The 15,647-nt window shown below is 31.6% G+C and overlaps 2 protein-coding genes across 4 annotated transcripts; one reads left to right on the top strand and one right to left on the bottom strand.

Annotated features, from left to right (window-relative positions):
- Positions 1-91: 91 nt before the first annotated feature.
- LOC111698256 (zinc finger X-chromosomal protein) lies at positions 92-6,357 on the top strand. The gene is made up of 3 exons (XM_023468543.1): positions 92-175; positions 3,546-5,431; positions 5,964-6,357. Exon 2 carries the CDS (start codon positions 3,561-3,563, stop codon positions 4,677-4,679), a length of 1,119 nt encoding a protein of 372 aa, XP_023324311.1. The 5' UTR covers positions 92-175; positions 3,546-3,560; the 3' UTR covers positions 4,680-5,431; positions 5,964-6,357.
- Positions 6,358-9,415: 3,058 nt separating this feature from the next.
- On the bottom strand, positions 9,416-14,850 carry LOC111698252 (2-oxo-4-hydroxy-4-carboxy-5-ureidoimidazoline decarboxylase). 3 transcript variants are annotated; one of them, XM_023468540.1, is made up of 8 exons: positions 14,744-14,850; positions 13,642-13,740; positions 13,213-13,289; positions 11,543-11,620; positions 11,332-11,406; positions 10,771-10,841; positions 10,218-10,224; positions 9,416-9,566 (listed from the first exon to the last, which is right to left on the bottom strand). In XM_023468540.1, the coding sequence occupies exons 1-8, from the start codon at positions 14,816-14,818 to the stop codon at positions 9,458-9,460; spliced, it is 591 nt and encodes a 196-aa protein (XP_023324308.1). In that variant the 5' UTR covers positions 14,819-14,850; the 3' UTR covers positions 9,416-9,457. The 3 variants fall into 3 exon arrangements, with proteins under 3 accessions (XP_023324308.1, XP_023324309.1, XP_023324310.1); XM_023468541.1 differs by having other exon boundaries at positions 11,332-11,403; XM_023468542.1 differs by lacking the exon at positions 11,332-11,406.
- Positions 14,851-15,647: the final 797 nt, after the last annotated feature.

Genomic DNA, 15,647 nt, shown 5'->3' with positions numbered 1-15,647 from the left:
TGATTGTTGGTTAATTACAAATGTATTTTTATTACACAGGACCTGATATTTTTTTTATAACTTAATATACAACATTTCTTCGAACAAAATACTGATATTAAAATATTTCATATTTCAGAAATTCTAAAATTGCCTGGAATATTAAAATTTGTCGAGGAAAGACATCCAGATTAAGGTAATTCTGTTTAAAGGACTGACAATGTAGGAAGATTTATAGAGTAAAAAGATGACTTTTAAACGCTAAGTTAGGATTTAAAGTCTTAATGAGTATCAAACACAGTTAGTAATACGTATTATATCCTATCTGTTCGGTTTGAGTAGTAAACCTATCGTGTAAGAATTCCCATTAGTACACGGTCCAGGAGAAGAAATTCAATATGGCTGGTTTCCTAGTATTTAAGAATGCTTATTCCCACATTAGAATTTTAATTCTTTAACGCTCAGCCCATGTAAGAATGGAAATTATTACACGGTCAGAGCGTGATAGAATGTATATTCTTACACGTTCCGTGTATTAAAGCTTGGAAATTATTACACTAGTTGAAGAATATTCATTCTGACACGCCGATCCTTATATTAATCATTTCAACATAGATCAATATTGATATGAACTTAATTATTTTGTACTGACAACATGCTCGCTTACCTTTTTCTTTCATGTTATAACATGCAAATTTACCTTTCTACTTTATTAAAAAATGCAAACTTACCTTTTCATGCTCACTTACCTTTTTCTTTTAAATTAAAACATTCAAACTTACCTTTTAACTTTATTAAAACAACAAACTTACCTTTTAACTATAGTAAAAAATGCAAACTTACCTTTTAACTTTATTAAAACCTACAAACTAACTTTAGTAAAAAAAGCAAACTTACCTTTTAACTTTATTAAAACATACAAACTTACCTTTTAACTTTCTTAATAAATGCAAACTTACCTTTTTTTAAATTAAAACATGCAAACTTACCTTTTAACTTTTTTAAAAAGTGCAAACTTGCCTTTTATCTGTAAACATGAAAACTTACCTTTTAACTTTATTAAAAAGTGCAAACTTACCTTTTAACTTTATTAAAAAGTGCAAACTCACCTTTTAACTTTATTAAAACATGCAAACTTACCCTTAAACTTTATTAAAAAATGCTCACTTACCTTTTTCGTTTTAGAAGAATTAAATACCTTAGATCAGGAATTTCCATTTAAATCTTAACCCTAATCCTGACAGAAGATTGGAAGGGGGGGGGCCCTAACCCCCCCCCCCCTGTAAAAAATTAACATCACCCGCTCCTCTTTTTGGAAGATTTAAATATAGCATCCACTTGAAAAAACAAGGAAATGCATTAAAAAATTGTAAATAAACTAAACTAAGGAAACAATCATACCTTATGAATTATTTATCATGAAGAATCAACTTTTACTTATGAAAAGTGTATCTAACATTTTAAAATTGTAACATTGGAAAATAAAAAAACTGTGATAGTCAGAACAAGAGCATCAATGAAATATTAAAACTCATTTGCAACCCTTCATAATGTCAATTGTTCCAACTTGAAATAATCGTATTTCACCAGGAGTTTTTTTTAAGTATATTTGTTTGGGTATGTGCGCATGGAACCTTACAAATATGATATAATATTAATCAAATGAGGATAAAACTGTAATAATGGAATTCTTAAACTCGATGAAATAACCTTGATGCATTCTTTAACTTAAGTCTGCGGCCTTCGCTAAAGAATACATCAAGATTATTTCATCTCATTTAAGAATTTTCATTTTCAAATTTTTTTCTCATAAGATTATCATGTTATATGTACTCAAAACAATTTTACTTGAAAAGTTGAATTTTCAAGCTTCTAGTATAACTATTTTCTTGAAAACAATATGAAATACACAAACAATTGCTTAAATATCGTTCTCCTATTCCGCAGTTGTCTGGCTCTTGGATTCAGTTCCCAGCCTGTAAATATGCTAATCCAAGAAAATTGACCAAAATTCATAAGAAAAAGATTGTTTTCTTTAAAAATATAACTCTCAAGGAGTTTCATCATAGTTTAATTAAAATAACAGATAGAAAACTAAATGTCGTCTTTTCAAGATTTAAGGGTTTTTCGTTCACAATAACCCTGAGGCCGAAGCTCAAAGGAGTTCCGCGCAGGCATCGTTTTATTATAGAGAGCATGCGCTGCCTACACGGAACTACCTCAGGATTATTGTGAACGAAATACCCCTAAATCTTAAAAGGACAAAATTTAGTGTCCTATATCTTTTATTTTAATCAATCTATGGGTTGCATAATGAGTTGGTAATAAGTGAAAAGATTTCCGGACAATTTTCATTAGTTGAAAAATAGAATAACCAAGAAAAATATTTATGGATTCAGACCTTAATAGAATAGGACGATTCCTGGATCGAAATTGAATGGATTCAAAGCATTTTTTAGCCTAAAAATGCACCGTACTGAAAATAATGAGGCAAACCCTAATTTGCACTTGTTTAAGAAAAACGAAATCTCTGCTGCTAGAATGTGTAAAAAAGGATGCTATAATGTCCGACCTACTGTCGCTTGAACTATTGAATATTTCGACAATTGTTTATGTCAACCAGATTTGCTTCCAAATGTAGCAGTTTGAATAATGAATTCATCACAAGGGCCACTGAAAGTAGAGAGGATTTCATTTCGATTATGTTTTTTGCATACAATTATGACATACATAAATCAAATAAATAATCAAATGCAAAAAGAAAAACTAAATATGTTGAAATTAAACAGAAAACTAGAAAGCAAAATTAAACTAAAAAATACTAATATAAACAAAAGTATAAATATCAATAGTTCATATGACGAAATAGTTCAAGTTACTAAATGTCATTTTCCTTAAATCAATGCCAATTTCTGGGGTTTGCACTACTTTTGCTGGGTGAAGGTTTTTCATCGGTTGATTGCTGATCAGGGTCGACTGCTCATTCTTTAGTTTAAACATTTCCAAGTGCATCGTCCTCTGTGCAAACCCGCATAGTTGTCCAATGTTTATTATTCCTTTATCTTCTGCTTAATTGCGTGCTTTACTTTCTTGTCATATATAAGGTCGTAAATTTTATTTTTGTAAAAAATTGACAAAGGAATTGAGGTATTACCATAAATTATGTGTCTCCTTTCTAAATCTAGGCAACCCAATGCATGTGTAGATTGATATTTCCAACTAAGACTGCTGCTAGATCAAATGCTCTATGTTTGAAATATCAGAAGTTTACAACATCTGGTTGCAAAGATTAATTTGAAAACCTCAAAATTTAATTGTGAATGGTTAGCAAATTTGAGTTAGTGGCAAAAATTCAGTTCCCTGATGACAGTTTTTTACTTAAATGTATTAATCAATTCTTTTACTTTTAGATACTGTGAAAGTATATTGCATAACAATTCATCTTTTAAATGTGGTATCCTTGGATTTTTAAAAAACCCTCTTTTGCTTTTTTAAACAATGATTACTGATTAATAGCCACATACTTCTCGTCCAACTTGTTTTTTTAAAGTTAATCTGTTTTTTAGGCTGAAACCATCACTATGGCCGTGTTTACCTGTGACGAGTGTGATTATGTTGGAGATAAACCTTCTCAACTGAAGTATCACGTTGAAAGCAAGCATCTAGGCATCAAAATAAAATGTGATAAATGCAACTTTACCGCAGGATCCAGATCAACTCTGAGAAGCCACAAGAAGCTTAAACATGAAGCCCCCAGGTTCTCTTGTGAAGATTGTGATTTTGTTGTGAACAAACAATGTCTGTTGAAGTACCATCGAGAAAGCAAGCACCTTGGGAAAAAACATCCCTGTGATAAATGTGATTACCGTAGCAGTACTCCGTCCAACTTGAAACAACACATTAAAAAGATGCATTTAAACATTAAAGTCGAGTCCCCAGGAGCGAAGATTCTTCAATGTAATCATTGTGATTTTGTTGCGGACAAACCGAGCCTTTTAAACAAACATGTTGATACTGTCCATCCAGGTGTAAAGTTCCCTTGTGATAAGTGTGATCATGTATCGAACACGAGAGCAGCATTGTTCAACCATACGAAGCGTAAGCATGAAGAACCAAAGTTTTTCTGTGATAAATGTGATTTTGCTGCTCACCTGCCTTCAGTACTGCGATATCACATAGAGAAGAAACACGAGGGAATCAGGTTTGCATGCGACCAATGTGATTATGTATCAGCCTTTCTAACATTATTAAAACAACACATTGAGCAGAAGCATATGGGTATAACATACCCCTGCGATCAATGTGATTATGTTGCGACCTTGTCTTTTCATTTACAGAGACACAAGGACAGCAAACATAATGGGGTTAGATACCCCTGTGATTTCTGTGACTACGCCGCCACAAGACCGATACATCTGAGAAATCACATGAAGAGTCGACATAAAGTTGATATAAAAGTTAAAGCATCATGGCGCAAGATCCGTGTAACGTCTGAGAAAGAAGAAGAAAAAGAGGAATTCGGAGAAATAACAGAATCTGAGGATTCAATGGAACCAATTGAAGCAGATGAACCAGATGCTGAGGAATCATTGGAACCAATTGAAGCAGATGCTGAGGAACCAATGGAGCCAATGGAACATGGACACTTTGTTGTGATTAAAGATGAGATAAAGATAGAAGAAGAATTTTACACTGTGTAAACTTGCATCTAATAATAATTTTGTATCCTACCAGTCAAAAGTTACGTTTAAAGGGAATGTCCTTGAAACATAAAAGAGGGAAAAGGATAAATTATAATTACAAAGTGTACAATGGTTATTTTTATTCTCTCATGTTTATTTGGAAGAAAATGTTAATGTTCACCGTTTTTTACCTGAAGAATCCGCTCACTTCCATTATAAATTCAAATGATTTTCAAAAAAAAACTATTCACAAATTCTGATTGCTTCACCTTGTTTAGATTTGACGGAATTAGATTTAAAACTTAAGAATGTGTGAAGTAAATCTATTATCTTTTCTGGACGTTAAAATATTATCTTTAAACTTAAAAACAGGTTTTAATCAGTCAATTTTGAATTTTTATTGTAAAACAATGTCTGAGAAAAGTTTTAAAACACCACCCGCCATTTCCCGTCCTGCCTGCCTTACGTTAAACAAAAATACATACATTTAGTTTATTGTTAAATATATAAATATTATTACATCTATAAAATATGTTACTTCAACCTACATGCCCTCGTCGAAAGATTTTCTGTGTCAAAGATCATTATCAGTTATTATTATTTCTGATTATGATACTTTTCACTTTATACTATATTGAATATTGATACATTTTTCTGTGAACATAATTAAGTGACCGATAATTTTTTAGATGTGTTTTTCTATACCTGTTTTTTCTTTCAGAATGCAATGTAAAGATTGTAGACTGCTAGGCAGCTAGAGGCTCATTCAGGTGACGAAAAAAATTAAAAGAAAAGCAAAACAGATTTTAATTAAACGTAGTTTTAAAGTGACGCACATTTGTTGAGGGCATGTCTGATACACAAATGAACCTGAGCAAAACTGATAAAAGTTGTTTCTACAAATTAATTTTGTTCGAATTCATATTTTAGAGGGAAATTAATTTTGGAAAAGGATCCCAAAGTGAACACTTTTGTATTCTGTATCTCGGGAATAATTATCGAGATCATCATCTTATGCAGATTACGGATTGATTAAATTTCTTCTCAATATTCAGTGGCGTGGTGGTCATACTTTGCAAAGATAACTGTAATTGAGGGATTAAGCGTTCAAGGATACTAAACACAAAAGTTCTGATAACAGGACCGAAATATTGTATGGTTTTGTTGTTATCTACTTAAACCCTCAACTACAAAATGTATCTAGCAATGTACACTTACACCCCCAAATATTGATTTCAAGATTCTAATTTATTTTTAAACCAAAAGCAACCTCTCCCCGATCTTACCTCTTATCTATTTCAGGAAGGGTTTGTGAATGAAAACGTTTAAGGAACGTTCTTAAAACACGTTCCCCTGTATTATTTGTATTTGGTCTAAAATCTTCCAATTAATATTTGGTCTAACCAAACACATGAAATATCACATAACTGGTTGTTCTGAGAGATAACAATTTGGTTTAGAACATAAAAACTCTGGCCGTGAGAAATCTTGTTTGTCTGCGAGAAATTTCCCTAACAAAGGTAGCCAGCTATGTTGAAAATCATTTGCACTAAAAAGCAGTGAAAAGACCAAGGAAACTCAAGTTGTATCCTTGCACTTACGTGAAAAATCTGTTGAATCATATTACATAAAAATACATTAAGAAATAAAAATTTACTTGCTCCTTATGTGAAAAAAATAAAAAAAAAATATGAAAGGCTTCTTAAAGGGACGTTGGAACCTTGAACTATTATTTTGTTAGAATTGAAACAATACGATCATGTTGACTGTTGAATTTAGATTAGTAAAATAGATGAAAATCCTGACCAATTGCGAAAAAGTAGATGATCTTGATAAATCTTTTGAAAAAAATGAAAGAAAAAATTTCGAATACTTGTTTTCCTTGCTATTTTAATCTTTTTAATCAACTCTTAAAAATACTATTTTCTGTCAACTAAGCATTAGATTTATTTTGATAAAGAATTGTATGATTATAAAAGAATAAATTACCCAGTAAATACATGTTTGTGTGTTGTTTTAAGTATTTCAGATTATAAATGAATGATTGAGTTTCCTGGAAATTTTGAAGAGAGATAAAAACTTCAGGAAAACTTTGAATTTAGATTCATTTGTAGATAGATAGATAGCCGTAAATCTGGGATCAAACCTAGAAATGGGAAATAACATTTTTTATAAGTTTCTGCAAATCGTTGTAGTCACTTTGTAAGTTTAAGTTAGATCCTCACCTTTTTGTGTAATTTAAAAGTTCAAATATTTTTTACACTACCAAGTACTAACAAACTGGTTATTTTATGAACTGGAACCTGTGTCCGAATGAATTTGAGCCGCTTCTTAAATCGGCCAAAAACCGGCTTTAATTGACCGCTGGCTTAAATCTTGAAAAAATTAATACAAATTTAGTGGAACCAACCATATTTGAGCCGCGGCTTAAATTTAAACCGCGGATCAAATTCTTTAAATTCGGCCTCTGGACATTTAGTGAAAATACACATCTTTTAGTTGTATATTGTTATTTTGTCTATTCCTGATGTAGGCAACTCTTCTATCTCAGTTGTTATAAGTGCACTTTATTCCAGTATTGTACCCTTGACAACGACATCAGATATATTGAATAGAACCTTAAAAAAGATATTTTTAAAAATCTCCATTTCACTTACATTTTCACAAATTTCAACTTGCAATTTTACACCCTTTTACTATTGTGGATGTCAAGTCTACTAGAAATATCAAGAATGGGTTTACTTTAAATATTGTCGATGTCAAGTCTACTAGAAATATCAAGAATGAGGTTACTTTCTTTGATTATTGTGGATGTCAAGTCTACTAGAAATATCAAGAATGGGTTTATACCCTTTGATTATTGTGGATGTCAAGTCTACTAGAAATATCAAGAATGGGTTTACTTTCTTTGATTATAGTGGATGTCAAGTCTACTAGAAATATCAAGAATGGGTTTACTTACTTTGATTATAGTGGATGTCAAGGCTACTAGAAATATCAAGAATGGGATTACTTTCTTTGATTATTGTCGATGTCAAGTCTACTAGAAATATCAAGAATGGGTTTACTTTCTTTGATTATTGTAGATGTCAAGTCTACTAGAAATATCAAGAATGGGTTTACTTACTTTGATTATAGTGGATGTCAAGGCTACTAGAAATATCAAGAATGGGTTTACTTACTTTGATTATAGTGCATGTCAAGGCTACTAGAAATATCGAGAATGGGTTTACAACCTTTAATTATTCTAGATGTCAAGTCTTCTAGAAATATCAAGAATGGGTTTAAACCCTTTGATTATTGTGGATGTTATAAGCCTACTAAAAACAAGAATTGGATTAGACCCTCAGATGAGTGCGAAAAGTGGATGTCAAGTCTGCAACATAGATAATGGGTTTACACCCTTTGATTAGTGTGGATATCAAGTCTACTAGAAATATCAAGAATGGATTAACACCCATTAATATGCTTAAAAAGTCTGTATTCAGTTAGAATGTGTTTTATTTATGAGCTGACTTGTTCTAAATATTGCTTACATTTTTATTGTTACCAAAATTTGATACTTTTCCTAAATCAACTTAATTAAGTGCAATATATTTAATATTTATTCCTGAAAAAAATTAATTATCAAAAGGCTGACTAAAGATTTCTTTTAAATAGCAGGTTTATAAAATTGGAAATTGAGAGTAAATAACGAATACATCTAACATCCTTCCTAACAAATTTAAACTATACCATTAATATACGTAATTTGTAATATTATATTTTAAATTAAAATAACACTAATCCGCCAGCTCTTCCCTGAAAATACGCAAACAGAAAAAATACTGGAATATTTTGCAGTCGAGAACAGAGTCTAAAACTAAAGAACGAAAAGTTTTGACTTAAATTTTAAGTTCATGGTTAAATGCCACTTCTGACTTAATTTAAACCTGAACTTTAACCGTAAGGTTAAATATTTAACCCTGTTATTAAATATTTAACTCGCCGAAATCGACGAGTTAACATTTAAACACAGGTTTAAAATCTTGAAATTCTGCATTTTCCCTATTTGTCTATTATTCAATCATCATTCGGCTGCAGCTGAGAAAGCGGCATTCAACTTAACGATATATTTAAAAGTGAAAACCTTGTTAAAGAAATTTCACGTTTTAGATAAATTAATTTTTGGATGTAAACCCAAAAAACGGTTGTATGTTTTGTTTTCGGTTACGTAAGAACAGCTGATTAGCGATAGATATGTAATATTCTCCGTAAATCCTTTTCTCTGATTGGTTCAGATTTTTCCCGGGAAATTCAAATTTAAAATTGAGAAAGTTTAATATTTAAGTAGCTATTCATTATTTTACAGAACTTTTAACCTCGAACTTAAAATTCGCGCATTCTTTAGTTTTAGACTCAGACCTCACTGAAGATTTGTCCATGGCAATTGGTCCATGAAACAATGTGTATGAAGATGTTTATCTGTTTTTTTGATTGAACAATAAATTGAATAATATGTAATATATGTGAAATAACTCTTATCTTAGAATTTTTATCTATTTTTATTTTGAAAATGAACAGAAAACTATTTTTTTTTATAATATTGGCCCTCTCACATAACTTTTTTTCTAATCCTTATATCTCTGCAACCTGTAGTTGTAGATTTCTGATATTTCATACCTTGAATTCGGCTAGATCAAACAGTCAAAGTTTGAATTATACAAGGTTACAAATATATGAGGACTAAAAAGCTGGATTTCAGACAAGTAATGTAAATATTCATGTTCAGATTTATTCGGTTAGAAAGGTGAAAATTACAGTTTTGATTGGTAAGAAGATAGAATATCTTGAGCTCTTAGTCTTGCAATCTTGGATACCTCATTAATCCCAATCTCCAGTTCTCTCTCAGCAGTGTTAAGCACCCTTAATACAGTTCAAGGTTGTAAAATAAGGTCAGATACCCTGAATGCGCTCCAATGTACTAACAATCGTCTTCACAGCCGTTGACACTCAAAATCCTCATATGACGTAATTGATAATGGCGGATTCGGAAGTGTCAATGTCATCTTTGTGACAGAAATAATCTCAAGAACTAACAAGGGTTAACCCAGACCGAAATATATTTTTAATAAATGTGGAACTAACATCTCCTTTTTTACTCTACAGAGGTTTGGTCCATCACCATAATCGAATTTAAAGTGACAAAGTTGTTTGTGAGAAGGGGGGGGATTTTCTCCCATTGTTAAGCTGAAAAGCGAATAAAATCCTTCCCTCTCTCACCAACAATGTTGTCACTTCTTAACATTTGCTTGATGTTAACATTCGCAGACCTCCAATTTCAAAATTATTGGTTTATTTGCACCAATGTGAAAGCAAAGAAATTAGATGGTTTTCTAGTTATATTTAATTTCCAATCTAATTAAGAAACGGGTCCAATCTTAGCGGATTTCTGGTGATATCTTGACGGATTTGTATTCCTTTACTTTGTTACACTTCTTAAAGTTTATACTTATGCTTATTTGTCAACTCTGAATTTTTAGTTTTTGAAAATTTTAATTTTTAATTATTCTTTACCTGCCGTCTGCTCAGTTCAAGGAAAAACATCAAATTTTTGTATTATAATATTCATTAAAAAATTGTTACTCGATGTTCTCATTTTGAATAGCTTTTTCCTACTTGATATTTAATGGGTTTTAATTTATATTTCAAAAACAATTTTGCTTTTCTTACAATAAAAGTTATTTATTTGAATATCTTAAGATAAGGTACACTTAAGGATAAGACTTCAGAGACGATTGTACAGAAATTTCTTAGTCCATTTTCTTGCATTCAGAGTTCCTTCTAGGCCAAAATTTTCTTATTTCTGCGATTAATCATTTAGTAAACCATCAAAATACTGAATTGAGTGCTGAAACCAAATTCAAGCTTTAAATCGTCATATTTTTATAGTTGTGGGTCGTCTTTACAGTCTCATCCTTTGTGGGTAACCCTGTATCTTTAAAAACAAACATATTTTTGTAATCATCTTTTCATCTTGACCATCATTATAATTTTTCGTGATCACGCCACTTTTAGTAATCATAAAGTTGGAAAGATATATTATTTTCCATAAATTTGAATTTTTTTCCTAAACCGCGAAGAATAGAGTCAGCTTTGTTTTCCCGCGCACAGACAACAAACGTAAACCCAAACTGAGATCTAGAATATATATTTTTAATCAAAAACGGAATGATTGGTGACTTTTCTTTTTCTTTTGGTCAATCTTATTACAAAATGTGAAGCTTGTAGTTGTATAACTGTACAAAAAACACAGATTTTCTATCTCTTGTCATTGACCCCCTCAAAAAACACAGTAAGTGTCGACGTAATTTTTTACCTGTACATAGACATTTTTTAGTTCATACATTTACAACCTGTACATAGACATTGTTTAGTTCAGACATTTACTACCTGTATAAAGCCATTGTTTAGTTCAGACATTTACTACCTGTATATAGGCATTGTTTACTTCAGACATTTACTACCTGTAGACATTGTTTCTACAGAAATTTACTGCCTGCTGACATTGTTTATTTCAGACATTTAATAACTGTAAACACTGCTTACTTCAGACATTTACTACCTGTAGAAATTATCTATTTCAGACATTCACTTCCTGTAGACATTGTTTATTACAGACATTTACTACCTGAAGCCACCTTTCAGACCACCATGAACATCCTCAACTCCCACATCTGGCCACTTCCACCCCATTACCCAACTACTAGTAAACATTGTTCAGTATAACAGACATTTATTACCTGTAGCCATTGTTCAGTTCAGACATTTACTACTTGTAAACATTGTTTAGTACAGACATCTACTACTTGGAGACATTGTTTAGAAGAGACATTTACTACCTGTAGACATTGTTCAGTTCTACAATCTTTTGTTTTTGTTCAGGAGACATAAGATCAAGTCCAGCTGCTTTCTGCTCCCTATATTTTATACAATTCATTAAACAAGCTGCTTTCCGCTCCCTACATTGTATACAATTTATTCACAAGCTGCTTTCTGCTCCCTACATTTATAGAATTCATTAAACAAGCTGCTTACTGCTCCCTACATTTAAATAATTTGGTAAACAAGCTTTTTGACGGAAAACAGCAACACGCTAGACAAATCAGGATAATAGGCCAGTTAGGATTCTGGTGGGGGATGTTTATTTTCCCCGGACAATTCTTTCCCGATAGGCCGCACAAATACACACAACAGAGTAACCCCGTCTCAGTATCTTAACCTAACCTAACCCTAAATAACCAAAAAATAAAGGCCAAAAATCGTATACTAGAAAGACCNTTAATGATTTCACAACAACGAAAATATTTTAAGCTCCGTGGGAGGAGTACAAAGGGAATTGCGGGCTGAAAATTTGGTTTGGCTGTCTCCGAGAGGAGATTCAAGTTGAAGACGACATTTTGGAGAGGTCTTAAAATTAATAGTTAACAAAGCTGCTTTCTGCTCCCTACATTTATATAATTCATTAAACAAGCTGTTTTCTGCTCCCTACATTTATATAATTCATTAAACAAGCTGCTTTCTGCTCCCTACATTGTATACAATTCATTAAACAAGCTGCTTTCCGCTCCCTACATTGTATACAATTCATTAACAAGCTGCTTTCTGCTCCCTACATTTATAAAATTTATTAAACAAGCTGCTTTCTTCTCCCTCCATTTATATAATTCATTAAACAAGCTTCTTTCTGCTCCCTACATTTATATAATTCATTAAACAAGCTGCTTACTGCTCCCTACATTTATACAACTCATTAAACAAGCTGCTTGCTGCTCCCTACATTTAAATAATTTGGTAACCAAGGTGCTTACTGCTACCTACATTTATGCAATTCATTAAACAAGCTGCTTTCTGTTCCCTACATTTATATAATTCATTAAACAAGCTGTTTTCTGCTCCCTACATTGTATACAATTCATTAAACAAGCTGCTTACTGCGCCCTACATTTACATAATTCATTAAACAAGCTGCTTACTGCTCCCTACATTTATATAATTCATTAAACAAGGTGCTTACTGCGCCCTACATTTATATAATTCGTTAAACAAGCTGCTTTCTGCTCCCTACATTTATATAATTCATTAAACAAGCTGCTTTCTACTTTCCACAGTCTACACACTTATTATAAGTTGCTTAAGCTGGTCCCTACATTTATATAATTTATTTAAAAAATTTGGGTTGGAATGCAGAAATTTTTTTCCATGCAAAACTGAGCAACTTAGTCTTTTTAAAGGGACTGTACAAGTAGTTTCAAGTAACCATCTTCCATCAACTGTTGTTTCTTTAAAAATTTTACCCGCAGATTTTTTCTTATACAGAAACATAGGAGTTAAACACTATTAAGCTAAATTTGACGATATCTTCTGCATTGTTGATTAGATAAAAGTGTAAAGGGTACCTTTGGAAATGAAGTGTGCCCCTCTTTTTTAAACCGAGAGTCACTTTAGATTACAACTACAGTCCCTTGAATGACCAATTTAAGGATTTGTGAATCGACAAAATTTATTAAACCTTGTTGATTCTGGGGTGAGAAGATTAGAGTCTGCTAGTTTTCCAGCTAAATCAGGATGTTTCTCCAGTATTTCAATCTAGAGTAGTATTAAGCTAGATTATATAGAGTCTGCTAGTTTTCCAGCTTAATCAGGATGTTTCTCCAGTTATTCAATCTAGAGTAGTATTAAGCTAGATTATATAGAGTCTGCTAGTTTTCCAGCTAAATCAGGATGCTTCAATATTATTTTAGTTTAGAGTAGTGTAGCCATCCCCTCCATCACTCTTAAGGGGTCGTGTCACGTTTAAAAGTTAATCCGAGCTTGTACACGATGTACTGTCTGTATATGCATTTGGTCGTACCGTCCAGTCTGAACTACCGGGTGTAAAGTCGACCCAACACGTTTAATGCAACAAATCTAGCCTAGGAAGATCGTAGTGCTTTTATACCTTCTGACAATTAGGGAGAGATTTAATGACGATATCCACGAGCTGCAGGAACTGGTTGCTGCTACTAAATGGACGAAGACGATCTAATTCCTCTCCGACCTAAAACATGAAAATTATTATAACGCGGTATATATATATTTGAAAACAATGATAAAACAGGATTATTCTTCGACTCCATCTTTAGAAATTTTTTAATATAATTTTCCAATTATATATATTTATACTTATTTCAGTTTTTAACTTCACATTTTTTATTCAAAAAGAATTATACTAAACATAATCTTTCATGACGATCCTCAGTAGTTAAAACTCCTTGAACAACTTATACTTATATGTATATATAATATACTATCCTATTTTAAAGACGGACGATCAAATATGATATTGAACACATATTTTAGGCAAAATGTTATAAAAACAGTATACAGACCCTTACTTTTCATGAAATATTTTTTATCTTCACAAGCAATTGAAATTATGGCATATTTATTTTTATAAGGAAAATTAATTGGATTGCAGTCACTGTGTGATCCTTTTTCCAATTTCCAATGTTCTTTTGTGGTTGGTTAGTGTTACAAATGCGAGTAAGTGTAATGTTAGAACCCCCTCCCCCCTCGATGCATGTAGGAAATAAGAATTTAATATCAAATGCATTGATTACAAGCTGCAAACTATAATAGTCTAATCCATATCATTGCAACCTAATGTTGTAGATCTTTTGCCTTTCAAACTGTGATTGCTGCTATATCAAATAGTCAAACTATAAATTATTAAAGGTTTTCACCATCAGGTTGAGAAGATATGGATTAAAATATTTATACAGTAAAGATATAACTTTAAAAAGTCCAATGAGCACGAGACACGTCAATTGTGAAGTGTAAACAGACCTATATTACGAAATTAGTGATTTTACAAGTGGCTAGTAAAACTGTTTTGTCGTCTTCCTATTCCATTGTTTTCTAAATTTCTGGTTATCACTGTACTTATGTTTGTCGTTAATTTGACATGATTAGTGATAAACACTGTTGCTCAATCAAACACTAAATAATCTTGGTAAAGATGTAAATTTGTAGAAGTTTTAAAATATTCAGAATTTGCCTACCATCGGTGAGTGCTCCACAATATTTTCAAAAATACGACAAAATTCAGTTGATGACAAATTATTTATTGTTTCCATTTTATTCAATATCTGAAATTTATTTCTCTAGTTAAAAAATGCAGATTAAGTTTCCTACTCCAGTTAGAGATATATTTGAACATTTGGAAGCAAAATTATTTTAGTTTTGAATTCAAGATAAAAAAACAGCCTGACCCACAGTGGTTTAAATAAGGGAGGTTATTGGGGTTACCTAACCCCCCCCCCCCCCTTGAATCCCCGTAGAACCAAGGGGACACAAATATCTCCGATTAGTAACTTGATCTCCATTCTCCATGTCCATGATTACCATTATTAAGGAAAAATGTAAAAAAAAAATTTGGCGCTTCGCGCTGATAATCTTACTCAATCAACTTTAACAAAGTAACATAGATAAATTTTACCCAAAAATCGAGTTTTTTAATGCAGTAGCGCATTTGCACTATATGTCAAATTAAGTATAAAGCTCTTCCGGGGGGGGGGGGGGGAAATAAAATGTTAAAAGATCAAGATTATTAAGAATTAATTTTAAAAAGTAAGACGTTTCTCTTTAAATATAGTGAAATTAACATATATACCTAGTGCATTGACGACAAGAAAATTTAAGAAATTATAAATTTATAGTATATAAACAAAGAAATATTTTTTCAATGTTTTGCAGAGTAGCTTTTCTAAAGATTTAAAAAAGTTACATCTTTTTCCTCTTGGAGTAAAACTATTGTTTATGTTACTTAAAATAAATTCAGTTTTTTTTTACAAATCTTTGTATTAATGTAAAATGAATGACATTAATGAAGTATATAAAACAAGGTGAAAGCTGAAAGGTATGAAATGAAGCTTTATTTGATGGAGTTTGTAAATGCCAGAAATG

This window comes from Eurytemora carolleeae, unplaced genomic scaffold, assembly GCF_000591075.1.
Source record: "Eurytemora carolleeae unplaced genomic scaffold, Eaff_2.0 scaffold301, whole genome shotgun sequence".
In the NCBI taxonomy this organism is placed as follows: domain Eukaryota; kingdom Metazoa; phylum Arthropoda; class Copepoda; order Calanoida; family Temoridae; genus Eurytemora; species Eurytemora carolleeae.
The sequence above is the reverse complement of the archived record's forward strand: the minus strand, read 5'-3'. Positions and strand labels throughout refer to the sequence as shown.

Coding starts and splice junctions, on each gene's coding strand:
- LOC111698256 (XM_023468543.1), top strand. CDS start 3,561: ATGGCCGTGTTTACCTGTGACGAGTGTGATTATGTTGGAGATAAACCT.
- LOC111698252 (XM_023468540.1), bottom strand. CDS start 14,818: ATGGAAACAATAAATAATTTGTCATCAACTGAATTTTGTCGTATTTTT. Junction 13,741..14,743: donor TTGTGGAGCACTCACCGATG/GTAGGCAAATTC, acceptor TTCATGTTTTAG/GTCGGAGAGGAATTAGATCG. Junction 10,842..11,331: donor GGTCTGAAAGGTGGCTTCAG/GTAGTAAATGTC, acceptor TATATATTCTAG/ATCTCAGTTTGGGTTTACGT.